Source organism: Brienomyrus brachyistius, chromosome 1, assembly GCF_023856365.1.
Source record: "Brienomyrus brachyistius isolate T26 chromosome 1, BBRACH_0.4, whole genome shotgun sequence".
Taxonomy (NCBI): Eukaryota; Metazoa; Chordata; class Actinopteri; order Osteoglossiformes; family Mormyridae; genus Brienomyrus; species Brienomyrus brachyistius.
Window position 1 is genome coordinate 56385466 of NC_064533.1, and position 25590 is coordinate 56411055.

The 25590-nt window shown below is 42.0% G+C and overlaps 1 protein-coding gene across 1 annotated transcript in view; it reads right to left on the reverse strand.

Moving 5' to 3' along the window:
- The window catches only part of LOC125731156 (titin-like), a 155956-nt gene that overhangs the window by 117039 nt on the left and 13327 nt on the right, over positions 1-25590 (reverse strand). The window contains exons 18-31 of the mRNA XM_049005864.1: positions 23991-24272; positions 23627-23893; positions 23156-23428; positions 22792-23055; positions 22450-22710; positions 22104-22364; positions 21750-22013; positions 21377-21637; positions 21032-21295; positions 6111-6245; positions 5941-5981; positions 1247-1505; positions 680-1138; positions 102-146 (exon numbers count right to left, since the gene is read on the reverse strand). Of these exons, the coding sequence (XP_048861821.1) occupies positions 102-146; positions 680-1138; positions 1247-1505; positions 5941-5981; positions 6111-6245; positions 21032-21295; positions 21377-21637; positions 21750-22013; positions 22104-22364; positions 22450-22710; positions 22792-23055; positions 23156-23428; positions 23627-23893; positions 23991-24272 (3336 nt within the window). The remainder of the gene's footprint in view (positions 1-101; positions 147-679; positions 1139-1246; positions 1506-5940; positions 5982-6110; positions 6246-21031; positions 21296-21376; positions 21638-21749; positions 22014-22103; positions 22365-22449; positions 22711-22791; positions 23056-23155; positions 23429-23626; positions 23894-23990; positions 24273-25590) is intronic.

A 25590-nucleotide genomic window follows, 5' to 3' on the forward strand; every position in this document is an offset into this window, starting at 1 on the left:
TAGTCTTTAAGCTGTCAGTTACACAGTGATAGCGAAACACAGAGCAGACTGTAAGTTCCACACTGTGTCTGCAGTTATCAGGCAGGTGTGTGACCACATACCTTTCGGTTCTGGCCCAGGTGCTGATACAGGGGCTTTGGTTCCACCTTAATTGGATAAAAATGGAAGACAGACTATATGGTAATCAGCAGTTAACTGTCCATCATGTGAGTATGCAGTACACAAGGAGGTGACCACCAGAAATTGTGGGGTTTCCTCCACTGAATGAGTAGATTATGAAGGATCAGCATACAGGAAATTGATTAACTACAGGTTCCTTCATTTTCAGAACAGCAGACCCTTGACTTGTACTGCTGACGTTTTGGTAAAGCCTCCTTTAAACCATATCCTCTATTCTACTACTGACAACAGACCCATAATTATTAATAACTGCCGATGAATACGAACTCAACCAACCAAATGACTGGTAACTTGTGCATCACTATTGATATAACATTCTGTAATTATTATAATTCCTCTAGGGAACTCTGTTCAAAGTTCAAATTCTAAAATTATTAAGATAAATTATGATACTGTAAGGGTTTGATGAAGAAGCTTGTCTGTTGCACACACATCTTCACATATTGCCAATAACTAATTCCCAAACATTTCAGAAGCATACAAAAGCACTTGTCCTTACCTGGGGCCCTAAACGCACATGAGTCAAATTTACTTCTAGGCTCACTGACTGGAATGTCAGCACATGCCTCTGTATCCTCCAGTCTGCCAGTCTGAACTCTGAGAGGGCCAGTCTTAAGTACCGGGGAGATTTGATAATCTAGGTTGAAAGTAAGCTTCCGACCCACCCTGGTCCAGATCGGGGTCACCAACGTGTCTCCCTCCACAAGGCCTTCTAGTCCCAGGGGGTCACCCAATGCCATTGGTTCAAGCATATTTACAAAACTGCCTTCATCAGACAAGAAGCTTAAAACTGTTTGTGGGGACCTCCACAGAGGCTTTGGGTGAAAGGTTTTTATTACTAGGGGTTCTTCAGCTTCTATCTGTTTCTCAATATCTTCAGTATTGGGATCATGCATTGCCTCAGTCTTCTCTGTCTTCAAAGTCATCCCATGCTTCTTCTTATCATCTTCATATTTCCCTGAGCAACACAAAACAGTCAGCACTTGCATACCAGTCCACTATCAGCATATCAGAAAATATTTCCCAGTGGATGTACTAAAAAAGGATAAAAATACAGAGTAATTACCGTTGACAGCGACGAAGCAGGAGGTGCTCACAGTGCCGGCTTGACTGCTTGCAGTACAGGTGAACTGGCCGCTGTCCTCAGCAAAGGCCTCATGGATCATCAGGCAGGCACATCCACTCTCATATGAAAGGCAGAAGTTATAGGAGCTCTCGATCTTGTACTCTTTGTGGAACCACATCACACTGGGTATGGGGCTGCCAGAAATCTGACATTCCAGAGTCACAGATTCTCCCTCATTGATGGTCATGTCATCCAAACCCTAGAAACGTAAATTATCTTAATGTGTAATCCTTGAAAAGATCATGCCGGAAATGGAAAGATGATTTAGAAAAAAAATAAACTTACAACCAGGAAAGTGGGCTGTACCAATGCCTCTTCTGTGGCTGGCTGGGTTGAAGCTTTCTCTGCAACCTAGAAAATGTGATTTTTATCTGACTTAGAAATCATCTTATGTTGTTTTATTGAATGGTAGAAAGATTAGTAAAGTAAAAAGGAATGAGGAGGTAGGACCCCTAATGGTGGTGGTGATGTTTACAGAGGATGGGTACAAGCCCTGGGCTCTGCTCTGGTTAAACAGCTGTCAAGCCCACGAGGACCATGAGGAAGAGGTTAGACCTGTGGGGAGGAACCCTGTGATATCTGCATTGCATTTACCTGCCTCATGGCTCCCTAGACCAAAGCAGGCAAAAAGAAAATGCAACAACAGTATGCATATGTCGAATAATTTCCACCATCATGAGGATGACTCATAACAAGAAGTGTCACTTCTGCACTGCAAGACATGTGGATTGAGTCTGATTCATAGAACTAGAAGAGAACGGTATAAAATGACTATTTTTATCAGGTGGCGTAACATTACAGTGAAGTATCAGGTGTATCAGAAAGGAAGGAGTATTATTTCTGAAAGACAATAAAGACTATGGAGTGATTCAGGTACACCACCCAGCTTAATGGGGTTTAAACAGAGCAACAGGAAGGATTTTAGTCAAGGACTACATTACAAAACTATACAGGTCTCTAAAAAAAAGGCTGCATGTCAGACAGGAACATACTCTGATATGTGCCCAAAACAGGCTGATTCCATCACAGCTGCTGAGGCACAGAAATATGATCAGACATTTGTGGCCATCAATCTACTGCATCCTTCAACAATGGAGGCCTTCACTTTGCTGTGGAAGGAATCGACACTGAACAGCAGAGGACATCTTGTGGCTGAGCTGTCCCATAGTTCTAGTGCAGGTCTTTGAATGATCCTGAGGTGGGGGCATCAACTGGACAACAGATAGGTTCCCACGTGGAACGTGAATGATGGCAGGCAGTACATTTTCTGCACAAATGGGGTGTTCTCATAGATAATGTCACTTTGTACTCAGTTCAGCACTGACTCAGATATATCAAATAATGTAAGCAGAGACACAGTCCATCCATCCATTTTCCAAACTGCTTATTCCTTCGAGGTCGCGAGGGTTCCAGAGCCTATGCTGGAAGCAATGGGCATGAGGCAGGGAACAACCCAGGATGGGTGGCCAGCCCATCGCAGGGCACACTCACACACCATTCACTCACACATATACTCCTATGGGCAATTTAGCAAGTTCAATTAGCCTCAGCATGTCTTTGGACTGTGGGGGGGGGGGGGGGGGGGGAAGCTGGAGTACCCAGAGAAACCCCACGACGACATGGGGAGAACATGCAAACTCTGCACAAATGCAACCCAGGTGGAGACTTGAACCTGGATCCCAGAGGTGTGAGGCAACAGTGCTAACCACTGCACAACCCTGACTCCCCTCAGAGACACAGCCATGAATATAATTCAGCAGTGAGGGACAAAAGATCGCATCCAGACCAAGGGGTGAACATAGAGGAGTGGGACCGCTGGTATTTCTAGATTCCTCTACTCCACGTGTGTGATGTTCAGTCACTCCACAGTACAGCCACACACAGGGGATGTGGTGCCACCGATGCATTAAAGGTTTAACAGTGGTACTTGTGATGGTCACGCCTGGGCAGTGGCAAAGGGGCTCCCCAGCTGAGCCACCACTGCACCTCTCAGACAATGAACATTCCTGGAACAACATCATGAATATATGACTTGGGGTACTAGATGCATATCAGAACATTTCTGCACGCTCTTCAGGGTGATTATGACTTTTACACTAAACCATTGTATGGTTTAGTTTTTTACCTATATTATTTGACAGAAGTTTATAAGCCATCACTACTAAAAAAGATTTCCTATCATAGCATTGGCTTTGGCTTGGAATGGCCTTAAGGCTGTAATCGAGCTTTTCTCCATGTCGGCTCATTCTAATTTCAGTGGTTATTTTGAACACATATTAAACTTAGGAGGTATGACTACTCTATCCCGAAACCTTAAAAGAGAAAGTCAGGTGAATTGGTATCTCTGAATCCCCCTGAGAGTTCGAGTGTGCACATCAGTGCGAAAAAATATCGCCCTCTGCAGGGTGGTCCCTACCTTGTACCCTGGGCCGTATGCTGTAGGCTCCAAACTAATACTGTGACAATGTACAAGGCAAGCTTTTTGAAGATGGAGGGATTGTAGTTGGGATCACCACTAGTTATTTTTTTTGTTAAAATGTACTCCTTGCTAGTAAATTATTAGCTGTTGTAACCATGAGGAGATATACTACAAATTAGACAGTCACCAAGTATTGTTACATTTAAAAACCTAGTAAAATAAAAATTGCAATACCATAGAACAAAAGCTTCAAATTTTTTATGAGATATGTGTTAATGGTAGGGCTGGGCAATATGGCAAAGTATTTCATTGTAATGTATTTTTTTCATATCAGTCGATGTCCATAATTATCACAATATAATTAATACATTTTTATTTTTAATTGCAGTTCAATATTTCCTTAATTTGAAGCTCCATTTATGCTTAAAATTTCCTTAAGATTTTCCTTAAACAGAACATTAAAAAGAGTAAATATTGAATGGACTTCAAACTGAAATTTATTGTAAATAATCATACACATTTTTTTTGCTGTATGGTGTAATACCAGTAACACACCGACAGTACAGTTTATTATCGAGTATTTTACTCTGATTGCCTGGCTGCTCATTCCAGGAGGTAGCTTGAATATTGCTAGTAAAGTTGCCACCTTTCTGGTATTGAAAAATAAAATGTTTTTTTGACCAATATGGCAATATGGGATGTGACTGAAAATTTAAATGCTAATTGCTGGTGTCTATAACTCTAAGTGCTTGCATTCTTTGTGTTCTACTGGATGGCAATGCTTCAAGTGGTGAAAAAAATTCATAGTATTTCCAGTTTTAGTTGGCACAAGTTTTCAACAGAGATTATAATACACGACAGCACTCTGTTGCGTCATGGGCTTCTTTAACTTGGCAAAGTACCGCCACACCACCAGCGTCTTTGTACCTGGTTTATCCACAATACAGTGTATCTCCTTTGAAAAAGACATCAACACCAAAGTTTCTTAAGAGGGAGTGCTTTTCTTTCCTATGACTCAAGTATAGTACCAGAAGCATAGTATCTGGGGTGCTCTATTAACTCAACACACCTTGTTACGTGTTTGTTGTAGCTAGGATGTCTATCATCAAAACATTGGCAGCATGCCAGGTTTATTAGGCACTGACATGCTTTTGCTAGCATTCTCACTATAGATTCCGAATTCACTGTAGATTATTATTGTGTGGATTTTCCTGCGGAGTGAATTTTGCTAGATACTTTCATTTTGGATTTCACTGGATAACCCTTATTAGAAGGCTTGTTTAGGACTTGCCTGCTTTCTTGGTGAGTTGCCCTGTTATTTTAACTGTGTTGTCTTTCATCTCTATAACTGCCCTATTACATTCTGTTATTTGTTCAATAAATTCTCCATTTGTAATTTTACGGCTATGTCTGTGCTTATGCTCCATTACTGGTGCTGACAAGCACTCACAGAGAAAGAGATTTTATTTCACACCAAAACTTCATCAAGTGTTTGCCATATCGGCACCAAGGATATTATATTGTGATAATTATTATTATAGTTTTATTGCCCAGTCCTAGTTAATGGCAAATGTTATAATCATTTGACACTTATGCACATACAGTACTCACGATATCATCATGATGCATCAGGAGATGCCTGGAGATGGATTTAAACTGGACACTGGTGAGATAGACGGACATATACCTGCTCTGAGAGTGGGGTCTGTAGTTATGTTCCTGAAACAGATGTCAGTTCTCTAAGATTGATACTGTCTGTCTACCTCCATTGCGCCTTGTCTGCACCATGTGAGCAATAACAACATTGTAAGAAGTGGAACAGATCGAACACCAAACGGTGATGAATAAACTGAAAAGCGAATGAGGAGATGAGATCAGAGGTTCAGAACAAAGGCCGGTTATGGCTGTTAAAGTGGAATAAGGTGTGGCCAGGGGAACTAGCACGGAAGCTCCAGTGCTGGCTATCTGACATCACACTGACCCTGCTGTTTCGGTAGGATTGTCTTAAATATGGCCTCCTGTCCTGCATCCAACAAGAGGAAGAAAACAGTGCAAAAGAGACACAGGATGCTTTGCCTACATCCAACACACAGAACAGCTCCAAAAGTCCTGCAAAATCACCCTCCTACTCGATGAGACACAGGTAGACATGTTGTCTGACCACCAGGAGGCAGTATTGAGTCAGACTGTTTGGAGCCACGAGGAATTTCCATACCTCCACAGCCTCAGTCTTGGTAGCAGATACCGCAGTTTCTTCTGAAAGCAAAAACATCAGAATGTCTTAGAGTGATACACAGACCACTTTGCAAGTCCAAAACAACAGGAAGCACTGAATGTTTACCAAGTTCTCCATGCTTTTGTTATGTTACTGTGGATGATTCTCACCTGTGATGGTGGCCTGGCTGTGCATGGCTGATACAGCGGGGATCGTCAGTGCAACGCGGCCATTGCTGCCTGAGATCTGCACATCAGAGAGGACCTGGCCATCACTAAGCCAGCTCACATCAGGAACTGCGCCATCTGCTTGCACACAGACCCATTCACCATTAAATAAAGGCACACTGCCTACCTTACATTTTTATGATGGATATTCGTCCTTTTGAGTTTATTTCATGCGAGTGGATGGATTTTATTTAGATAACAGACATGACTCCTTACCACCAGCTCCAACCTCAAGCGCTGCAGCACCACCCTCAAGTGCCACAACGCTCTGTGTAATTCCTGATGCCTTCATTGACATGATAGTAGGCACCCTAGAGACAAAGGAGGGAGTTACAAAGTAATGCATTAGAAGAACTTAATTCGCTGGTGATTGTCGGTCTATGTGTGTCCAGCCAGCTTGAGAAATGTTACTAATTATTAAAGGAGATCCCTACTGGGACAGGATAAATACTGCAATGAATGAGGCAGCAGAAAATGAATGCATGAGTGGATGGATGGACAAATGGATGAATATAAGGTGGGAAACTCCCACCGCAAGCACAACTGGGGCTGTCAAACTTTTACCAAAGACCTGCTTTCTGCATCAAGTGAAATAGGACCATAAAATTTATTTTGGTAAGAATGTATGTTTATTTAAAGAATTATCAGCCGCATTACACATTGCTGAAACAGAGGCTTATGAACAAGTATAATGATGACAAATGTACCATTTTGTGTAATGGGAAGTACTTGTTTTTATTTATAAATGTGGTAGAATATAAAAAAACACATTGAACAGTATAGATTGGTAATTGTCAGCTTCAAAAAATCAAAATAACTAAAATCTTTTCAACATTATTACATCATGACAATTCTAGTCTCTCTATATGATCCACTGATGTCTTAAAGATTTTTATTCACTAACAATGATATATGTGCAGTTGTCAACAACCTTTCTATATATATAGAGAGAGCTGAATGTGTAATAGCATACTGAGGGTGACATTATAGTTATGGGTGGGTGCGGAGCACCCCACAGAGGTGATATTCATTCATTGGGTTACTGTGACACCCCAGCCAAAATGCACAGGATCATGACTCATGGCAACCATACAAATTCACATGTTTAGACAAGTACCTGCTTTACTTCGCCAATTTGTAAGAAACCCTGGAATTTTGATATAACAAACAATTGCCCAGACAATTTAACATTACCATCTAATCAGTTTATCGCAGGACTGCCTTCTTATTTCACTGTCAACAAGTGGTTCAAAAGTAAACTCCCATAAATCTATGCTCGGTTTTCTTTAATAAAACTGCTGGTGTTTTGCTCTGCAGTGCCGCTTCTCCTATTCTGTAAGCCTGTCACAGAACTCCATTGCACCACCTTGCTACCTAATATTCTGCTGAATTCTTGAAGTGATCTGTTGTTGAATGGGCAGTAAGCAGCCAAAAAGATACAACTGAAAAATGTCCTGGAGTTATCAAATCACCCATTCTGATTTATGAAACATTGCATCTTAAATATAATATCAAAATGGTAGACAACATATAAATTTGTTTAATTTGTATAAAAAACTAATGACCCCCAAACAAAACAGGGATATTAATAAACAACCTAAAGAGAATTCCAGAGAAATAAAATTTGAGCATTTGAATGAGATATACTCATTCATAAGACCCACATTGCCTCATTTAAAAAACAACCTTTTGGAAAAACCTGCAGCTTCTCACTCAGCATGTGAACAAAAGCAGTACGTGTAGGTCTGGCCACCTCCACAACAGCGCCCACCTCAAGACTTACATTCACATAAAAAAAATGCTGAGAACACAATGTTTTTAAATGCTACACGCCAAATAAAAACATTACCAAACCATATACACGTCTGAAAGGATTTCTGCTGAATGACCAAAGTGGATGACTCCAAAAATAATCTGGAGACATCTTGATTGACAATCACCACATGACACATAGCTGGAGGTGCATCTGATACCCCCCTAACCGATTCCCTTAAAAAGACATCAGAACCCACCGGACTTCGCAGGCGAATGCTACCAAGAGCTATTCTCGGGTCTGCAGCAAAATGCTTGTGAAAGGTGTCAGCGTGTTTCCTATTTTGTGGAGAAGTATCATACAATAAGCAGGCCAGTACTGCAAGGACTTCTGCCCAGGTTGGCTGCATTAGACTAACAAAAAGTTACTGCTCACCGTCGCTTTTAAGTGTCACTAAAGGCATACGTACACATGCTGCTGTCACCAATTAACAAAGGAGAAGCGTCAAATCACATACCCCAGCATTACTTACTTGTCTTCACAAGGTGGCCCAGGGAAGGAGGGGCAAAGCCCTGAAGATGTGTACCTATAGACACGTTATCTCCTGATCTGGGCTTTCTCTCAGAAAATCCCAAGTGAGAATGGGCGAGCCTCCAAAGAGAGCCCCCAAACAAAACCACACGAAGCGGGGAGCCGTGCAGTTTTGCTTTCTCCTGCCACAAAGCCAACGCCAGTTCGAGGCGAGGCAGGGAGTTCTCCAACAGCTCAGAAGTGCTAAATTGCCTCTTTCACTATATATACCCCCATGGGGCCCAGTGACCTCGTCACCACTGCCACCAGGCCTCATTGGCCATGCTGTCTTCCCCTCAGGGGGATGGGGCTGAAGGGGGGGTTACTGCAGGAGGAAGAGTGCACACCTGTCAGCTGCGTTATAGTTCGCTGCATGGCTGGGTGTCAGTTCCAGTGGGATGGCCGGCCCTTCAACATGAGATGTCAGAAATCACACTAATATACACACAACTCCCCAAAATCAGCCCTCTTTCATTCCTATCAGAGTGACTACTTATTGCAAGGAAGTCCATTTATGTGCTTAGGGACTAGAAAAAAGGTCTCAGTGCATAAACATATGACACAATGTTGTTAATATAACGATTGTTTGGGCGTCTGTGTGCTTGTGCCCCACTTAGAGAGCAGTCACAGGGTCCCTCTCAATTCACATTAATCAGTATAGATCTTAGACATAACCCAGGAGCACAGGAGAGATTACTGAAGTGGGGGGAAGGGGGGAACCAAACAGTGAGCAAAAGGTCTCTACTCTTAACTTAATCCTACCATGCTTGATGTGGTATTCGGCGTGATTTTATATACGAAACATTTTGATTAACACTGGCTGATATACATACAATGTTACAGTGTTGTCTGGTATGGAATTGCCAATCACCCAGAAATAGTATATTGGACAATAGCAAATTACAAGCAAATAACAAGCAAGTTGCAAATTTAAATTTACTGAGCTCCAGTATACTGTAATGTTTCATATTATGTGAGGACACATTCATAGTTCATAGAACTTTATTCTAACAGACATAATTTTACGTTAGGTCAAATGTAGATGAAGTTTTTATCTTTTATCTGGCATAAATTAGCTTGTCAGACATATGACAAAATATGTTGACAATAGCATTCAACATAAGCTTGCTATAGATTAAGTGTATATAGAATTTGCATCTACTTTCATTGCTCACTATTTAAAAGAATCCCGCAACAGATCTTTGTTTTTTTTTTTTCCAGATAGCTTTTTTCAGTATTGTGTACCGGTTTCGTTCGTGTGACTGAAACTGAATCTGGCACAATTCAGGCAGCTCTGTTTGTTCTGGACCCAAATCCTGCGACGGTCAAATACAACCCGAATACATGAAGTCACAAATGTGGTAAGTATTGGTGTTTTTGAACAACATGTTTTAGAAAGTGACATTGGAGTTTGAGTTATTTATCCTTCGTTAAATCGGTAGGTAGCATCCTTAAGTGAAAAATTTTAAAGCCACGTATACGCTAATAGGTATGCGTGCATTTTACTCTGTCCACCTACAAATGATATAAAAAGAGACGGTGGCAACATGTGTATGCAGCACGGAGATATGCACGCATTTCAGTGGAATCCTACATGCTGTGAGTAGATCGTGATGGTCGAAACAATTTGGTGAGGTCAAACATCATGGTATCCACCCCTATTTAGGGATGCTACTTATCAAAGTTTGGTTATTTTTTTCCCCCTCACCCTGACGTAACCAAAGACACAGAAGAAATATACAGTACCACCCTTCTTTTAAATGTTCTCACCCCAAGGGAAAGTCCAGTGCCAAAAGACAGATCTGGGACAAATAACATTAATACAAGTTAAATAACAGAATCCATCCATCCACCCATTTTCCATGACTGCTTATCCAGGACAGGGTCAGGGTGAGCCTGGAGCCAATCCCAGGCAGGACAGGACACAAGGCAGTGGACACTCTCTCACATACATGTAATCCTGCACAAAGGGCAATTTCATCAGTTCACCTCCAATCAGTTCACCTACAATCTTGGATTACAGGAAGAAACTGGAATATCTGGAATAATCCCAGACAAATACAGGAAGAACATCCAAAACACACAAAGCTGGGAGGAGGAAACCAATGCACAGCGCTGTCCTTGGACATAAAACATTATCCTTTCCTCCATCCATCTTCCCACAATTTTTTCTGGTCAGGGTCATGGTTATGGACCTGGAGTCCTTCCTAGGCAGCATAGCCAGGGTATACCCTGGATGGGGTGCCTGTCCATCAAAGGGCATGTGTGCATACACATACAGATCGACAACTAAGACACACATATAACCTAAATACAAGCATGAGGAAATTTGCATGGCCTGCAAACTCAACACACACCACAGGGGCAGGAATTTGTACCCCCAACCTAGGAAGTGTGAGGCAACAGTGCTGCCCACTGTGCTGCATTAGTAAAAGTGAATATGATCACTCATAAAAAATTGATCAAAAATCATTTTAATTGAAATTTCATTTGCAACATTACTGCTAGCTTGTCATTTTTTGTTTATTAAAGAAAACCACCAGGTACCGACTGACCATACGAAAGACTGGGAATTTTCCCAGTGGACCAGTCTTGCAAAGGCCAGTCATTTTTCCCCAACCTGCTCATCGATCTTGGTGTATTTAATAGATGATTAAATGGATGATTAATGATAATGCTTTATTTCATTAGTGGCCAACTGGTTGATCACAATCGTCAAAAGATACCTGACTGCTTTTAGTTGCCAGTCCGCCTCTGATAACCACATACCTTCACTTCTTATGAAAAACATTCTCACCCGTTTACAGCACTGCTTCCTGACATGATCTATTATAACCATGAGTCATAATGTGACCTCTGCACTAGAGAAACCAGTGTAAAGTCAGTTTCTCATTTCATCTGTGTCTATAGCTGAATATGTAACTGTAATTATCTGAATTTGCACATGGTCACAAGTCATAATGTCACTTCTGCAGCTTGAGGAAACTGGCGTAAAGTCAGTTTGTCATTTCATCTATGTCTATGGCAAAAAATGTGACTGAAATGTGATTGTAAATATCTGAATTCGCACTGCAACGTTCTTGCCTTTCTCTGATGCCTAAATCATCAGCAACTTTTCACGAGCTGCTCAGGACCAAAATTCAAGAATGAAAGGAGGGCAGATGAAGGCTTATAGCTTAAGAATGGCAATGTTACCCAAGACACTGAGCTGTGCTCTACTCTGATAAGTTTCCAGGGCAGGACATATCATTTATACAGCTGGCCATTTCTGTCTTGGGGGTGGGCTTTGCAGGGACCACACAAAAAGCTTAAGGAGGGGGTGTCACGTGTCACCTTCAGCAGCTGCTGTGGCCATGGTGCCATTTTGGGATACTGCAGATGTGTGGGGTTTTCTGTTGGGGAGAGGAAAGAGGAACACCACTTAAACAGGGGGACACCAGGGACAGAGACAAACAGAGAGAGTAACATTTACTGTATGACGCAAGGAAAAACAGCCCTACTGTACTTTATAAAGGTTAATTTCAGAACAAGTGAATGACAAATAAAATTACATCAACTGAAAGTTCCAGTAGACATGGTTCATTTGGTCGATTTCACTGTCAGCTGCCACACTGTCACGTTACTAACACGTGCAAGAACAGATCCATTTAGGGCCACTATGTCCCATATAACTTCAAATGGATTGACTAGGATCATCAGGAGATTAAATGCGGAGCACTTTACAGTGCTCTTGCACAGGCTGCATCGCAAGGCATTTGTCTATAAGCAGTATATGTATAAATACTCAGAGGTGGACATTTCAGGTCCAGAAAGACAGAAATCCAAACCAGGATTTTGTTTCAACCAACCAGTTGAGTACTATATGACTGTGACTCTTTATGTTCATTGGGTTGGTTGAAAGAAAATCCTGGTCTGGATTTTTACTTTCTGGATCTGAGCAGTAAATGTACCTCATGATTCTTCGTGAGTCATTTTACCTGCATGTCTGGATATCAGCAATTGTAGTCCTCACAGATTTTTTCGTATGTTGCATAAGGACAATGTCATGGTGTTCAGGTCTGGCTTGAGCACTGTTACATGTGCAAGGTGAGCACACAGGTGCTGGGTTTACACGCCCCCTGCTGGTCCTGCCACACTCAACGCTCACCCTTATACCTCATGACGTCCACTGGCTTCCGGTACTTTATTGCATTCAATAGAGAATGATCCTACTTACATTTAGGCACTTATCCTGTCTTAGATCATCTTCTTCAGGTCTGCTGTCTGATTTAAACTTTCCATCATGGGTGCTCGTCATTCAAAGTTGAAGCCCCCAGATTTTGGAATTCCCTCATAACCACTTTTCTCCCAGAGTTCAAATTTCAACTAAAATCTCATCTCTTCTCTCTCTGCGGTGTTTTCTGATCTTTGAGCGCCATAGTGTCCATTTGCTGTTACTCTGGTTTGAATTAGTCTGCGGTTTCTGTCATATTATTTATGATGTTTTATTTCTCCCATCTTTTATTTGTAATAATTACTTTTTGTTAGTTATTCCCTCAGTGAAGCTTCCTTAAATTGATGTAAGGTGCTATATAAATTATAAATTTTTTTGGTGGAACCGCCCCCTGTGGGCCGTGCTGCTCAAGCATGCAAAGACGGGAATACAACAGCAAGCAATCTTCAGTTCGCAGGATGTCCCATGTATGTACACTAAGCGGTACGGGAACGTTCCCCAGATTACTTACTGTAAGCAAACATTCCGCTAACATAATTCAGGAAAGTTTTCTTAATATTCAGAGAAGTTAGCTTTTGAGAAACTGTACAGTTTGCGGAACGTTCTACAAACGTTCATAGGACATTCTCCAAATTTCACGGGGAATAAACAAAATGTATCTTAAAATGTATCTTAAAGCATTGCCTAGTTTTTTTCTTTTTATTCTTTATATCTTACCAGGTTTCCTCACAGAGCAGCAATTACTGGATATGCAGTGTCTATTTCATGATCTGCCCTGCTCTGCTGCCAGTACAGCAACCATATATTTTTCAGTACTTACAGTCCATGTAACGTTTATCAGTTCAATTTTCTAAGCAAAGACGGACATTTGAAGTTCAAATATCCAAAGTTGACATTATGAAATTACTGCTTCCACACTCAAATAATTCAATATTGTGGTGATTCTCTCCTCTGTTCCTGATGAGAATTATTGTTTAGACACCGATCCAGCCTACCAAAATTACCAAAAGTCCCAAATAATCCCACAAATATACAAATATAAAACAAGAAATTATCAGAACTATATGACTAAATAAGAGAAACAGAAATGAAACATTTCACTTAGCTTCTTCAAATGTATTTGTATTATACAACATATATATTAAACATTTGTATGTTTATAATGATAGATACCAAAATACATTTAATAGAAGTTAAAATAAAAAAATAACATTGCTCTTCATTAATTAGAGTTTCGGTGTAACCTTCCTACACAACCTAACACGGTGGTTAGAAGTCTTGGCGTTCTTGTTGATTCTGATCTATGTTTTGATGCTCACATAAGAAGTATTACTAGAACTGCGTTTTATTATCTACGGAACATAGCCAAGCTTTATAAGATGCTCTCACTTCATGATGCATAAAAATTAATACATGCCTTTGTAAGTTCCAGACTGGACTACTGTAATGCCCTCCTATCTGGTTGCCCGTCTGCATCCTTACATAAACTTCAATTGGTACAGAATGCAGCAGCCAGAGTTCTAACAAACACTAAAAAATTTGATCGCATTACACCAGTCTTATCCTCCCTTCATTGGATTTCAGTTAAATCTCGGATTGACTATAAAATACTGCTATTAACCTACACTGAACAAAAATATAAACGCAACACTTTTGTTTTTGCTCCCATTTTTCATGAGATGGACTTAAAGATCTACAATTCATTCCAGATACACAATATTACCATTTCTCTCAAACATTTCTCACAAATCAGTCTAAATGTGTGATAGTGAGCACTTCTGCTTTGCTGAGATAATCCATCCCACCTCACAGGTGTGCCACATCAAGATGCTGATCTGACATCATGGGTAGTGCACAGGTGTACCTTATACTGCCCACAATAAAAGGCCACCCTGGAATGTGCAGTTTTGTCTCACAGCAAAATGCCACAGATGCCACAAGCATTGAGGGAGCGTGCAATTGGCATGCTGACAGCAGGAATGTCAACCAGATCTGTTGCTCGTGCATTGAATGTTCATTTCTCAACCATAAGCCGTCTCCAAAGGCGTTTCAGAGAATATGGCAGTACATCCAACCGGCCTCACAACCGCAGACCACGTGTAACCACACCAGCCCAGGACCTCCACATCCAGCAGGTTCACCTCCAAGATCGTCTGAGACCAGCCACTCAGACAGATAATGCACGGCCCCATGTTGCAAGGATCTGTACACAGTTCTTGGAAGCTGAAAATGTCCCAGTTCTTGCATGGCCAGCATACTCACCGGACATGTCATGTTTGGGATGTGCTTGACCGGCGTATACGACAGCGTGTACCAGTTCCCACTAATATCCAACAACTTCGCACAGCCATTGAAGAGGAGTGGACCAACATTCCACAGGCCACAATTGACAATCTGATAAACTCTATGCGAAGAAGATGTGTTGCATTGCATGAGGCAAATGGTGGTCACACCAGATACTGACCGGTTCTGAGTCCCCAGACCCCCAATAAAGCAAAAAACTGCACATTCCAGGGTGGCCTTTTATTGTGGGCAGTATAAGGTACACCTGTGCACTACCCATGATGTCAGATCAGCATCTTGATGTGGCACACCTGTGAGGTGGGATGGATTATCTCAGCAAAGCAGAAGTGCTCACTATCACACATTTAGACTGATTTGTGAGAAATGTTTGAGAGAAATGGTAATATTGTGTATCTGGAATGAATTGTAGGTCTTTAAGTCCATCTCATGAAAAATGGGAGCAGAAACAAGAGTGTTGCGTTTATATTTTTGTTCAGTATATAAAGCACTGAATGGCCTTGCACCAAAATACATTAGCTATCTGCTGACCCTCCACGCTTGCTTCGTTCTCAAGGCACTGGATATCTGTTAGTACCTAGGGGAGAAAGAGCTACAGCAGGCTGCAGAGCTTTCTCCTGTAGAACTCCTCAGCTGTGGAATGGTCTTCCACCGGATGTGCGGGTTTCAGGCTCACTCTCAATATTCAAGTCTAGACTAAAAACACACCTATTTAGTTTAGCTTATAGGGACACTAGTTCTATCTCTAGCTAACTCCTCACTCACAGTCAGACCTATAGTGTGTGGTGTAGAGCTGGGTGGGGATCGGTGCCATTGGCTTTGGATAAACTTAACTGTCAATGCTGTCACTCTAGCTTCACAATCCCTTATGGAATTCGGGTGCTGACATTTCAGGGACTCCCCATGCCTGCATTCCCACCTGCCTCTCCCTCCTACATATGCTGCCATAGCCATATCTGCCGGAGCTTGCACATTGCACTTCATATTGCACTCACCTAACTGTTAGCACTGGCTATAGTCTCCCCTACTTTGACTAATTGCACATTTTATTTCCCCTACTTCTCCAGGGGGATGCTGCCTGGTGACCTCAATCTATCAAGATGACCAGCACACCCTGCTACATGTGACGTCGCCACTACGAGTGACGTCCCTGCATCCAGGTCGTCGTTCTGCTTGTGTCATCTTTCATTTATGACCTTCTGCCTTGCCTGGCGATTGGAAGGAGAGTCGGCACCGGCTTGTCATCACCTCCCTGCTCCCCGATTATTTCTCAAATCTTATGATTTGGACAGTGTGACTTGGCACTTAACCATCTCTTCTATTTGACTCTCCCTGCTGGCCTCTTGAGGTTTGGGCTCCCCCTTTGAGTCTGGTCCCTCCCAAGGTTTCTTCCTTCTTGGGAGTTTTTCCTTGCCACTGTCGCCTATGGCTTACTCACTGGAGGTTTTGGGTGAGGATGCTGTAAAGCACCTTGAGACGATGTAATGTTGTGATAATGCACTATACAAAAATAAATTTGTTGTTGTTGTTGTATTACATATAATTCTCTCAGTATTATAATTCTGTCAATTTAGCTTAACCCTATTATGCTGATAGTTGTGAATCAAATAGTACAAGAAATCCTGTCAGAGTAGTGCGTGTAATGGTAAAAAAAAAAAAAAAAGCTGTTCGTTACATGAAATTTACTCAGAAATCATTTAATATGACATATATTGTAGACATTTTATACAACATTTACTTCATCCGTCTCTAAAAGGCCATATTGTTTTCCTCGACAATGAGTGTCGTATTTTTCAGGAGTTTGCACACAGTTTGTGCGAGGAACTTGCAGACTTGGGTGCCACTGTTGACTCTAATGTGATGTGGGAGACCTATCGTGAAGGTTGCCAAAGGTTGTATTGGTGTCCCCTGTCTTGATGTATGGCTGTGAGTCATATATGCTAACCTGTGACCTGAGACGAAGACTGGACTCCTTCTGTACTGTGTCTATTCAGAGAACCCTTGGGTACCGCTGGTTTGACTTTGCGTCGAAAGAACGGTTGCTTGAGGAGTCCCAAATGTAGGAGTTTCGCTAGTCAGTGTTTTTTTATGATTCTACATAAAGATTTCAGCAAGATAATAAACTAAAATACACGCATTGCCGATGATGCCCTCACCCTCAGAGGGTTAACAGGTGGAGGCCACTGACATTTTTCCCTCCGACATTCTGACTGTTTTTTCATTAGTTTTGCATTTGGCTACAGTCATTATCACTACTGGTAGTATAAGGCAATACCTAGACCCTACAGAGGTTGCACAGGTATTCCAACAGGATGCCACATCAATATGTGTCACTGCTAAAAGGCTTGCTGTGAGTCCCAGCACAATCTCAAGTGTATGGAGGAGATTTCAGGAGACAGACAGTTACTCTTGGAGAGCTGGACAGGGCTGTAGAAGGTTCTTAACCCATCAGAAGGACCAGTATCTGCTCCTGTGTGCAAGAAGAAACGGGATGAGCACTGCCAGAGCCCTACAAAATGACCTTCAGCAGGCCTCTGGTGTGAATGTCTCTGATCAAACAATCAGAAACGGACTGCAGGCCTGACGTCCTCTAGTGCAGGGGTGGGGAACCTGTTCCATGGAGGGCCGGTGTGGGTGTGAGTTTGTGGGATTGCCCCTCAATCAACCATTAATAAAGAAGTGGTTCTCAACTCCAGTCCGGGGGATCCACTGTTATTGGCCATCCCAAAAACCCGCATCCACACCGGCCCTCCATGTAACAGGTTCCCCACCCATGCTCTAGTGGGCCCTGTGCTCACTGTCTGACACTGTGGAGCTCAATTGACATTTGCCATAGAATACCAGAATTTGCAGATCTACCACTTGCGCCCTGTGCTTTTCACAGATGAGCTCTCGTTCACCCTGAGCACATGTGACAGACATGAATGGGTCTGGAGAAGCCATGGAGAGCATTATGCTGCCTGTAACATTGTTCAGCATGACCGGTGATGTGGTGGGTCAGTGATGGTCTGGGGAGGCATATCCATGGAGGGACGCACAGACCTCTACAGGTCAGACAACAGCACCTTGACTGCCATTAGGTAGGATCCATTGTCAGACCCTGTGCTGGTGCTGTGGGTCCTGGGCTCCTCCTGGTGCATGACAATGCCTAACCTCATGTGGTGATAGTATGCAGGCAGTTCCTGGAGGATGAAGGGATTGATACCACTAACTGACCCCCACACTCGCCTGACCTAAATCCAGTAGAACACTTCTGGGACATTCATTATATTTCAGTCCATTCGACACCGCCAGGTTACACCTCAGACTGTCCAGGAGCTCAGTGATGTCCTGGTCCAGATCTGGGAGGAGATCTCCCAGGACACCATACGTCGTCTCATTAGGAGTATGCCCTGTCATTGTCAAGCATGCATACAAGCACATGGGGGCTATACAAACTACCGAGTATGATTTTGAGTTGCTGCAGTGAAATTTCAGCAAAATTGACTGGCTTGCTGCATTGTTTTATTATCTTTTTGGGGTGTATTTGAAATCAGCCCTCTGTTGGTTGATCATTTTCATTTCAATCAAGCAATGTGGGATCCTTTCATACCTAACATATTACCCAGTCCATTTCGGTATAGATATCCACTATGATTTTTTCTCATTGAGATCTGATGTGTTTTCAAAGTGTATCTTTAATTTTTTTTGAGCAGTGGTGGGCCTGAATGGATTATCATGATCATTTTGGCAAAGTGTGAAGCAATAAGTCTGATTGCTGGAAACATAAACACCTGTACAGTGGTCACACACATGCAGAATGCTGCACAATGGATGTACTGTCCTGTTTGCTGCATTCACCGCAATAACAGGATCTGCAACGTGTTGCCACTCGCTGCATTTTTTTTGTCACCCCACTGCTGTGACCATCAAACAAAATGGTTTTTCTAGTCTCCACTTTATCCAAAAAACCTCGATTTCTGTTCCAGAAAAGTTTATTTTCTTGCATTTCTTGGCATGATAAGTAAACATTTTCCTGCTTAATTTATACACATCAATATTCATTATGTGTTTTGCATTGACCATTTATGGTTGGATGTGGGCATGTAGAGGGTGGAATATACAGCTGATCCACGCGCACACAATTCAAGGTAAGGTGTGATACATATAGAGAACTTTGCTTGGAAGTGTACATACGCACAGTTTTATAAATATGACTTTTTTTTTGCGCACGCCATTTTTCCTTATGTGCTTACATATACTTTTACTATACTTTTACATCCTCCAGATGTTTCATTCTGACAGTTCAGGCAGGCACTGACTCAGCTCTAATGGTTACTTATGGGTTCAATGGACTCAAAATATTTGAAGGATGCACACTCAAAACCAACTCAATTTGGTCCAACAAAGACTCCAAACGAATAAATGGATCACCACAAAATTGCATATTGGTATCTTATCCTTCCATTGAAGACCCCCAATGTGAGGTTATAGAATCAGTTTTAAGAGATGATATTTAGCTTTTTGAAATACTCTCAATCAATAAAACTGACATGCAAGCATGTATGTTTCTTTTACTGTGTTTTACTATCCTGTGAATTATAACGTTTCTATGAAACTTGCTGGTGGAAGAAAAGTCAGCAGAGTTTAATCTTTTCAGAAAAAGAACTTTAATGTTTTCAGGCCACGACCATCAGCTTGGATAGTAAATGGGAGAAACTACACTTCATTTAAGCAGCCTTCAGAGCCCGAAAAGACACTTTGTTGTTCTTGTCTGGTATCTACTGATTCTGGCCCATCTTAAAAAAATCTGGAGAATAAAAAGAAAATACACATTCAGTAAAGTATCTACTTGGCAAAAAAGGCAGGTGGGGAATTAGTATTTTAAAATGTAACTATTACTGTTCATCTTAAACCCACATGAGGATAATTCAGGCCATACAAGTATATTCCCTACATTTGATAAAAATTTATTTGATATGTTTGTGCTTAGGTGGTTTCTCAATGTATATATAATAGTTACTGTATAGAGACATTGCTACCTTCCTTCCGGTTCTGTCTTCAGCATTCTATCACACTTTCCTTGCTGTTAAAAAACAGGAAGGATAATTTGACTTTGCAGAAACACAGAATGCAACCAAATCTATTGTTTGATTCTCAGACTGATTGCCTCATATCTGACATTCTCAGGAGCCGCAAGCACCAAATGACCGTGAAAAGCACAAAGAGCCATATGCACCAGATGAGAATGAAAAATATTAATGATGGGACACTAATTAATTTATATCTCAGCAGCACCAGGGAACCTCCTGTAGCTTTTAGCAAGCCGTAATACACACCAAGCATCAGCAATCAACATGCTCAGAGAAAGAATCTGGCAAGTTGCAGAAGTAGTACTATTGAGACCCCCCTCATGGAGCCATGCTGTGTGTGGAATCAAAGGGGCCTCTTAACAAATAGCAGGTTCTCTCTTTATGCCTGATTCACTCTTGAGCTTCCTGTCCAGACGTACCCTAGAGCTTTGGATATTCTGTTGTTTGTTTTCCCTGAATGGAAGTATACTGCTGTTTTAGTATTGCCAAGAAAATATACTAAGTTCATGTATATTGATAAATATTTCTGGATTACAGTACACTTGTACCATAAGTGTGTTTTTAGATGGATATACAGTACTAGTTATGGAGTAATTAGAGCAAAGCAAAACTGAAATGATCCTTTGAGTATTTTTCATAATAATCATATATTTGTGGAGCTTGATGTCCAGGGGTAGGGAACCTGAGCCAGGGAGAGTTGGTGTGGGTTTTTGGGATTACCTCTCAATAAGCCAATAATAAAGCAGTGGTTCTCAACTTCAGTCCTGGGGACCCCCTGTTATAGGTTGATTGAGAGGGCATCCCAAAAACCTATCCCTACCCCTGCATGCGTCAATACATGAATAGTGACTATATTGGTTTAGTGTAGTGTAATAATTGCAGTGTAACTGTATCATGGAAAATTCTGGAAGACAAGCTAAAGAAATAGTTGTCCAACATAAGCATGATGACTTACGGGTAACCGTCAATGTAGCTGAGACCAAACAGTCTTCTCCATAGAAGAAGGTGTACTCTCCTGCATCTTCTTGGCTAACGTTCATGATCTTGAGTTGGTAGACCTTATCCTGCACACCAATCCCATACTTCTCACTAGGTTCAATCTCCATGTCTGCCTTCAGCCATGCGAATGGCATGTTAACATGCGATACTTCACACTCAAAAATGGCTGTCTTACTCTCAGCCACCTCAATGTTCTTCATGGCTTTTGTTATTCTTAAGACTGGGAAATACACACAAAAATATTGTTAAAAAAAGGGAATCATAGGAAGATAATTTTAAGCAATGTAAGATGTGTGCATACTGTCAATGCTGAGCGAAGCGTTGCAGTGCAGATGGCCCACCACAGCGGTGTACTCCCCAGCATCATGGGAATCCACAACATTAATGACCAGCTTATGGACCTTCTTCTCATACAGGATGGTACATTTTTCACTGGGCATTAGCTCAACGTTGTTGAACATCCATTTCACAGGGATGTCATCGTGCGAGAGGCCCAGCTCAAAGGATGCAGTGCCACCCTTCAGAGCTGTCACGTCCTTAGGTTTCTTCAGAATCTTTACCACTAAATTAGAGGTAAACAAGCTGTGAATCGTCCTTTCTTGCAGGAAAACAGGGGAGCTTTTTAAATTCTCCTCTACTGCATTCACAAATACACATGAACATATTAAACTTACTCTCAACACTAAGTCTCGCATTTGCAAAGAGCTTTCCGAGTTTGAATCCATAGACTGCCTCATCCTGTGTCATACAGCTCTTGATCACCAGGGTGTGGACTGCACCATCTATCGTCATATCAAACTTGCCACTGGGCTGAATCTCCACTCCATTTTTGGTCCACAGAGAACCTTTCATGTCCTCATGACTGAGCTCTAGACCAAATATTGCATCTTGGGTCTCAAGCACCGCCTGGTTCTTGAGAGTCTTTTTGATCTTCACAGCTTTGAAGGAAATGAATGAAGGTCAACAATAAGGAAAGACAAAAATACATACAGCCAAACTGTAAATATATAGCATTAGCTGGTGGGTACCTTCGACCCTGAGGTGAGCAGTTGTTTTGGAGTTGCCCAGCTGGTAGGTGTATTCCCCAACGTCCTGAGGCCTAGTGATGATGATGACAAGGCGCCTGAGTTCCCCAACGTCTTGACTCTGTATGTTGTCACTGAAGAACACATGCTGGCCATCCTTCAGCCACAGGCCTTCGGCGTTGGGGTTGGCCACCTCACACTCCAGCTCAGCCAACTGGGACTCTGCAACTACCACATCCTGAAGGGCCCTCTTAATAGCACCGCCTAAGATGGGGGAAGGCATGCTATGCTACTCATAATTATTTCATTTTTGTCAAACTAATCAATACAGACCAGGTATTGATCTCACCAGAAACAGTAAGTCTTGCACTGCACGTCTGTTCACCCGCAGCAAACATGTACACCCCTTCCTCATCCTTCATGGCCATCACAATTGTTAGGGTGTAGCTCTGGCCAGTAGACTCTATTTTGTATTTTGCACCAGCTTGAAGCTGCTGGTTATTGAAGGTCCATACAACATCAATGCCTGGATGAGACAGCTCCACCTCAAAGGTAACATTTTGGGTTTCTGCACGCACTTGGTCCTCCATTGGCCTCAAGATGTCTATGTCTTTAAAAAGAAAGTTAAAGATGATCATGTCCACAGCTCAGTCTAATGGCAATAATAAGATGCTGTATTTGTCTTACTTACTTTCAACAGCCAGGTGACACTCGCTTCCAGTGCTTCCTACAGCCAGTCTGTAATAGCCTTCATCAGAGGCAAACGTCCTGCTGAAGACTAGACGCTGCTTGGACCCCTTGGCAATCCACTGCACTCTCTCACTAGCTAATACCAGCTCACCGTCATGATACCATTTCACAGAGCTAACATCAGCAGCAGAGATTTTAGCCTCCAGAACAGCCTTGGTGCCCTCAACTGTGGCCACGTCCTCTAGTGGGGTCAAGATGCTGATTGCTGCATGACATTAAATATCAGTACAAAATAAATGTCAGTAACCTTATTAATGAATCACACTTGAACTGAAACACAGTTAGCAATAAAGTCAAATGCTCACTCTGAACAGTCAGTCTTGCAGAGGTGGAGATATCCTGATCAGAAACAGTAAAGGAATATATGGCACTGTCATCCCTGTCAGCCGCTTCGATGACAAGCTTGAGAGTGAGCTTGTCAGTCACCAAGCGAAAATGGCCAGTGGTATCAATGGCTTGGCCATTCTTCAACCAGGTGCCCTTAACGTTGTCTTGAGAGAGCTTCACTTCCAATTCAGCAGTGTCACCTTCACAGATGGTTAGATCTGAGAGGCCTTGCATAAGTGTCACAGGACGCACTAATTGGACGAAAGTAAAGAGAGTTTCTTTTTGACGTTCACCATACAGCAATATTCACGGCTGCTGTCTAGATTAACTAGTTGTCATCATTATAAAAACATGATGACAGATTTTCTTTTAGGTGCAGTAGTGATTATCTTAGTGCTGCAATCCTTCTCATTATCTCTTCATCCTCTTATAAATTGGAGAAAACTCACATTTCATCTTCAGCTTGCCAGTTGTCATCAGTTCACCCACAACAAACGTGTACTCCCCCTGGTCCTCCCTCCTCACGTCTTTGACTGAGAGGCTGTACCTCCCACGCCGAGAGGATATGATGTATTTGGTGCTGGGGGAGATCTCCATGTCATCAAAGCACCAGGTGCCCTCTACATCATCACGTGACATCTCACACTCAAAAGTTGCTGTGTAAGATTCTGGAACTTCTACATTATCCAGGTTCTTCAAAATATCCAGTGGGGAACCTGCACAAAAGCACCAAACAAAAAGGAAAGTTATATCGCTTGTGAAAATGGAAAGCACATGCATTGCAATAGTGTAATAAATTTGAACTTGAATTACCCTCGACAGTGAGCCTGGCAGATGTTCTGATGTAGTCAGCATCAGCCACAGCACAGCTGTACTCTGCAGTGTCACTGATGTTGATGCTGAGCACAGAGAGGAAGTGTGCCTTCCGGTCAGAGTGCATCCGGTATTTGTTACCAGGAAAGATCTCTTCATTGCCCTTCAGCCACTTCACTTTGACAAATGGCTCGCTGGTTTCACATTCAAAGGTCACCATTGTGTCCTTCTCTTTGGCAGTGGCATCTTCTAGTTGTTGAGTGAATGTAATCACATGTTTGGCTTTTGTGTGAAATAAGGAAAAAGACAAATCAATGCAAGATTTTACTTGTGTGTAATTCATTTGTTGTATCATTCAAAAATCTTTCAGGTTTCTCATCAGAATTTACCACAAACTGTAACTAAAACAACATATAGATTGCTGAAAATGCATTTCAGATATTTAGATAAGTAAGGTGAAACATTACAATACAGCCATAAGAAGGTTGTGGCATTGTGGCATGTTGTATGTTGCATAACATTGCCATACATGATGGATGTCTATTGGACATGCCAACAAAGGAGTGCACCCTGGCAGCAGCATGAGCAAAGAGGTGAATCATCTCCTGCCTGGTAAGGAATCTAAATTGCGAGATGTAGAAAAATAACAGCTCTATTGTCTTTTATTTAAACATTTTAAAACACCTAAAAATTGTAGGCAGTGTTTTATTTGAACAAAGATTGCACTTTTATTTATGTCTTGCAAACTGAAGACCCAAACAAAATAAAAATATACACAAGCCTAAGTAAACCCTGTTCCCAGCCGTTGTACTCGTTCAACAGTGAGCTTCTTTTTTCCCGGTCTTCTGATATCATTATGCCACCTTTGGCACTGCGCAGATAATCTGGTGATGCCAGAAATGAGCACACACTTGCTGCTACCTCATCCCATGCCTGCTTCACCTCAAAAGGCTTTAGTGGAACAGTGGTGCTCTCATAAATGATGTGCTCACGTCTTTTCACCTGGCGTACAAACATGTCCGTTATCTCGAGTGAAAAGCACTCTGGTTTGCCAGGCAGATGGACCATTGTAATAGCAATGAGGTGTAGATCATTTGCCACTGTCAATTAAAGATGAGGTGACGTGCCATTCTGGCTTGCTGGCGCAAAGTCTGTTTTTTCTGATGTCAAATTAACTAAATGGATTTGGACGCTCCCATAAATGTTAGTCGTGCTTTGCACTTTACGTTTTGCATTGGGTCGACAAGAGCTCCTTGTCACTCAGTAAGATGCCAACTGTTTTGTCCAGTTCACAGCCTCTATCTTCCTCCAGCCACTGGCTGATATGCAGCACTAAGCACCAGTACTAAGTACTAGGGTAAAGTGAACGTTGCACCTAATTAGTGGCATGTTACAGACTAACAAAGCTTCTGTTAAACATGGAGTTCTGAAACCCATAATGGGTTGTATAATTGATTCAACACTGAGTGGTTTAATCTAGGGGTGACATAGTGGCTCAGTAGCATCTACTGCATCATGGTACCAAGGTTAAGGATTTGAATCCCACCTCATCCTCGTGTGTGTGGAGTTTCCAAGGTCTCTCTGTGTCATGTACGAATAT